Here is a 3,601-nt window from a genome sequence, read left to right on the forward strand (position 1 = left end):
TCCCTCTGAGATAAAGTGTTCCGGTCTTTCTGACGGCGTGGCAGGACCGGAAATGCCATGTGCTGTAAATCATTTTTGAGAAAGTAACACAAGCCGTCACGCAACATAAGAATGAACGCGAAATGAAGCTTTTCTTTTTAAATTTAGTTGGATGATCTTAATCCGTCAATGTATCTTTGAGAAAAACATACCACTTCCCCCGCAGTAAAGACGATAACTATACCGACTAATAGCAAATAGTTTCTGACAAAAGAGGCTAAACCGCTCCCTGGCGCATCTTAATCACGCCCACAAATAAGAATGATAATATGCAATTCAAATATGAATAACAAAGCCAGTGTCCTTCATTATGCTCTCATACTGCTCCTTATCACAAGTTCGATCGCCACAGTCGGAGACAACTACTGAGTTGGTAAGTGAGAGAGCTGTTCAACGCTGTTTTATTTGTCTGCAAACTACGTTACATAATTACTTAAATGCTGGTAATTCAGGCGTTTTCAAGTTCGTCAGCGTATTAATTAGCACATAACTACCACATATATGTATGATAAAATTTGTTCAATGTTCAACGCAATTGTTGCAGAAAAACTGGCTCAACTATCTTCGACTTATTAAGTTTACAGATTCAACACGATTAAAAACAAACAGCACTGTTAACGATATCTTAATATCTCTGCGTCAAAAAACTTGAATTGTCATTTTTGCCTTGAGTTGTAAACAATTGCATCAAAAATCATCATTTAATTTGACGTAGTTATATCTAAAAATATGGTTTGATTTCCACTCAAAAACAAGGGGAAACTTGTTAGAATTTGAGACTATTCTCAACAAATTAAAAGAGAGATTTTAGCATCGCGTTTGAGTTAACGGTAAATAGCAAACTTTGATGGAAGCATGAAAATTCTATCATTGTAACAGGAAACAGGCAAGGGAAATTATATATCTAATATCTAGCAATTGCTTAGATTTTTAGCAATATGAACATTTTAACCTCGCGTCTGCCGTTTGCTGTGGACGCGATTGTAAACTCTTATGTTGCTATTTAACACTCGGGTGGATGGCTGGCAAGCGTCTTGAACAATTGAGTTCATATAATAATTTAACCCTTTCATAATAAAACGTTCCGTGTAGAAAACGGATCTTTAAGATCATTGATTCGAAATTAATGACCATAAGGCAAGCGGCTTTGAAACAGACTTTTACCGAAAAGGCTGGGAGCGCCAAGACTGAATTTTTGAGATAGTCACAATGTTTCGCGGGGATTCCCCGAGACAAAGTTCACGTGAACGGAAAAAAGGGGTGGAAACGATGAACAAGCAAATGCCATTATGCCAAACCGACCGGTCAGAGATAAGTGGGAATACCGAAGGAAAATGGAACGACATTTTCCGATTAAACCGGGCCAACCAGTAGGAATGGCTCTTGCCACTTTTTATTCCTTTTCCGAATTCCCTACTTAGGGCAAAGAACCGGTTTGTCAAAAATGGAACGGCGAATTTCGGTCGGAATATTCCAACCGAAATAAGTGGACCACCTCCAAAGGTGATCCCGAATATTCCGGTCGGAAGAAACCGAAACGGACCTTTCCACTTGATTTCCGACCGAAATTTCCGGAATCTTTGGCATAATGGAAAGCACCCTTAATCTCTTTTCTCAAACCTGTCTCGTTTCTAAGATTCTTTAGCATTTCAGTTACTTTTCTGGGCATCTGCTAGCAAGTTCTTTAACTGGAAAATCATCAAGCATTCACTTTTCTCTCATCTTAAGACATACTTTTCAGATCCCGGTTGTTTTCGAGTAAATTTAACAAATTGATGTCAATTTTTCATGAGTCTCTCCTGTTTTTGATCATGAATTTCGTCATAACATTGTCAAAGTAGTTGTGGATCCACGAGGCGATACCCAGACATCGATTTGTTTTTTACAATGACAAAAAGGCAGAGGGGTCAATATTAAGTCAAAACACGAGAAGAACGCGAGACAAAAATGCGAGACACTTTAATTGACGCGAGCAAAATCGCGTCAATATCGCATAAATTATAAATTTATGTGTCTGTCCGCTTATTGACAATAAAAATTAGCCAATGAGCGCGCGAGAATTTTGCAGTCATTGCAAAAAATCAATGGTCTGCAACGTGGGAGTAAACACTTTTTACTATTTCAACTAAAATGAGAATAAAAGCAAACGCATGGCTGGATGCACCCTGCGAGCAGAGCCTCCTTTTATCTTTTTCTTTACTTCGAAGCCGAGGCAGCCCAAACCTCTGGACTAGTCAATCTTGTTTTCTCTCGTCAAACTGGTTTTTCCAGTGCGAGCATCGGTTTAGTGACAACAACCGATGGTTATAAATGAGCCCCTGTACCGTGAAAAACCAAGATGGCGGCGAGATCTGGCCTATTAGGCTTGGGTTCAAGACTGTATCCTGATAACATGCATCGCATAGATACTCAATAAAGATCTTACTCGATTCATGCACAGTCTTTCTCGAGAACGCCAAAATCTAGCAAGTAAAAGAAAGGCTCTGCTAGCAGGGTGGAATGGATTATTATAATAGAGAAAATTTGCATCGCGTCTCAGAAGGCAAACGGCAACTGATGTTGGACTAAAATTTGCGTTTTGCGAAAAACGGAGAGAGCTTGTTTAATGTTACCTTGTTTCTTGCCTGCTACAGCTTCAGTCTCAAGACAAAAAGACAAGTTAGGATATTGTAAGCGATGTTCACGCTTTTGCAACAATCATCAGCGTACCATTTGCCGTTTCACGGAAACGCGATTTTAATTCTCTACCACTGTTTTTGAAGAATATGCGAGTTTAACATATTTCATATGTTTTCACAGCTAAATAAAATTCCGTTACTCCTCATCTGAAAGACCCAATGGCATCGCTGGCAGAGCCGCAAGCGTGGCAAGAAGAACTTCAGAGTTATCTTCCACATGCATTAAACTGCGTAGATCCAAACTGCCTACACCCCCTCTGTGTTAACCTGAAACTGATCTTGAGGCATATACCGAACTGTGAGAAGACAGGACAGTGCACCATTTGCCTAGGAATGAAATCTCTGGCGGCCAATCACTCGGAATCCTGTAGGGATTACTACTGCCGAATACCTTTCTGTTGGGAAGCCAAGGTTGCCTCTGAGGAGCAGAAACTCATCGATGAATTGGTAGCGACAAGTCCTGCAGATACCAGCTTGCATGGGCTGAAAGAGAACCAACTTGGTACAAAAAAAGCTGAAGACAATGGTACGGCCGTCGACATGTCTAGAAAAACCGTGGATGATTCTTGTCACACGCCGAGGCTTGCAGAAAGAAATGGACCATCGTTATCAGGGGACCACAGGAAGGATAGTGAAGAGGGATCTTCGGGGAAAGTGCAGCCTTCGTGTTTTGACGCGACCACTGTTCAATTGTCATCCGTTTCTATCGGTAAAACGTTTCCACCCGAGTGGACGGGTGAGTGTGGGCCCCTAACGATAACAGAAGATGCCTCTAAAAGTTTGAAGCCTTCTTCACAAAGACCAACGCAGCGACACTTGCCTAACTGTGAGGACAGAAAATCAATTGATTTCTCTAAAACAGGAAAAAGTTCACCAATCAGTCT

General features: G+C 40.8%; 1 protein-coding gene across 1 annotated transcript in view; it reads left to right on the top strand.

Moving 5' to 3' along the window:
* Positions 1 to 316: 316 nt before the first annotated feature.
* LOC137999050 (uncharacterized) overlaps positions 317 to 3,601 on the top strand; it is a 5,747-nt gene continuing 2,462 nt past the window's right edge. The window contains exons 1-2 of the mRNA XM_068844878.1: positions 317 to 412; positions 2,839 to 3,601. The exon at positions 2,839 to 3,601 is cut by the window's right edge and continues 2,462 nt beyond it. Of these exons, the coding sequence (XP_068700979.1) occupies positions 2,877 to 3,601 (725 nt within the window). The 5' untranslated portion in view covers positions 317 to 412; positions 2,839 to 2,876. The remainder of the gene's footprint in view (positions 413 to 2,838) is intronic.

Source organism: Montipora foliosa, chromosome 4 (genome assembly GCF_036669935.1).
Source record: "Montipora foliosa isolate CH-2021 chromosome 4, ASM3666993v2, whole genome shotgun sequence".
Lineage (NCBI taxonomy): Eukaryota > Metazoa > Cnidaria > Anthozoa > Scleractinia > Acroporidae > Montipora > Montipora foliosa.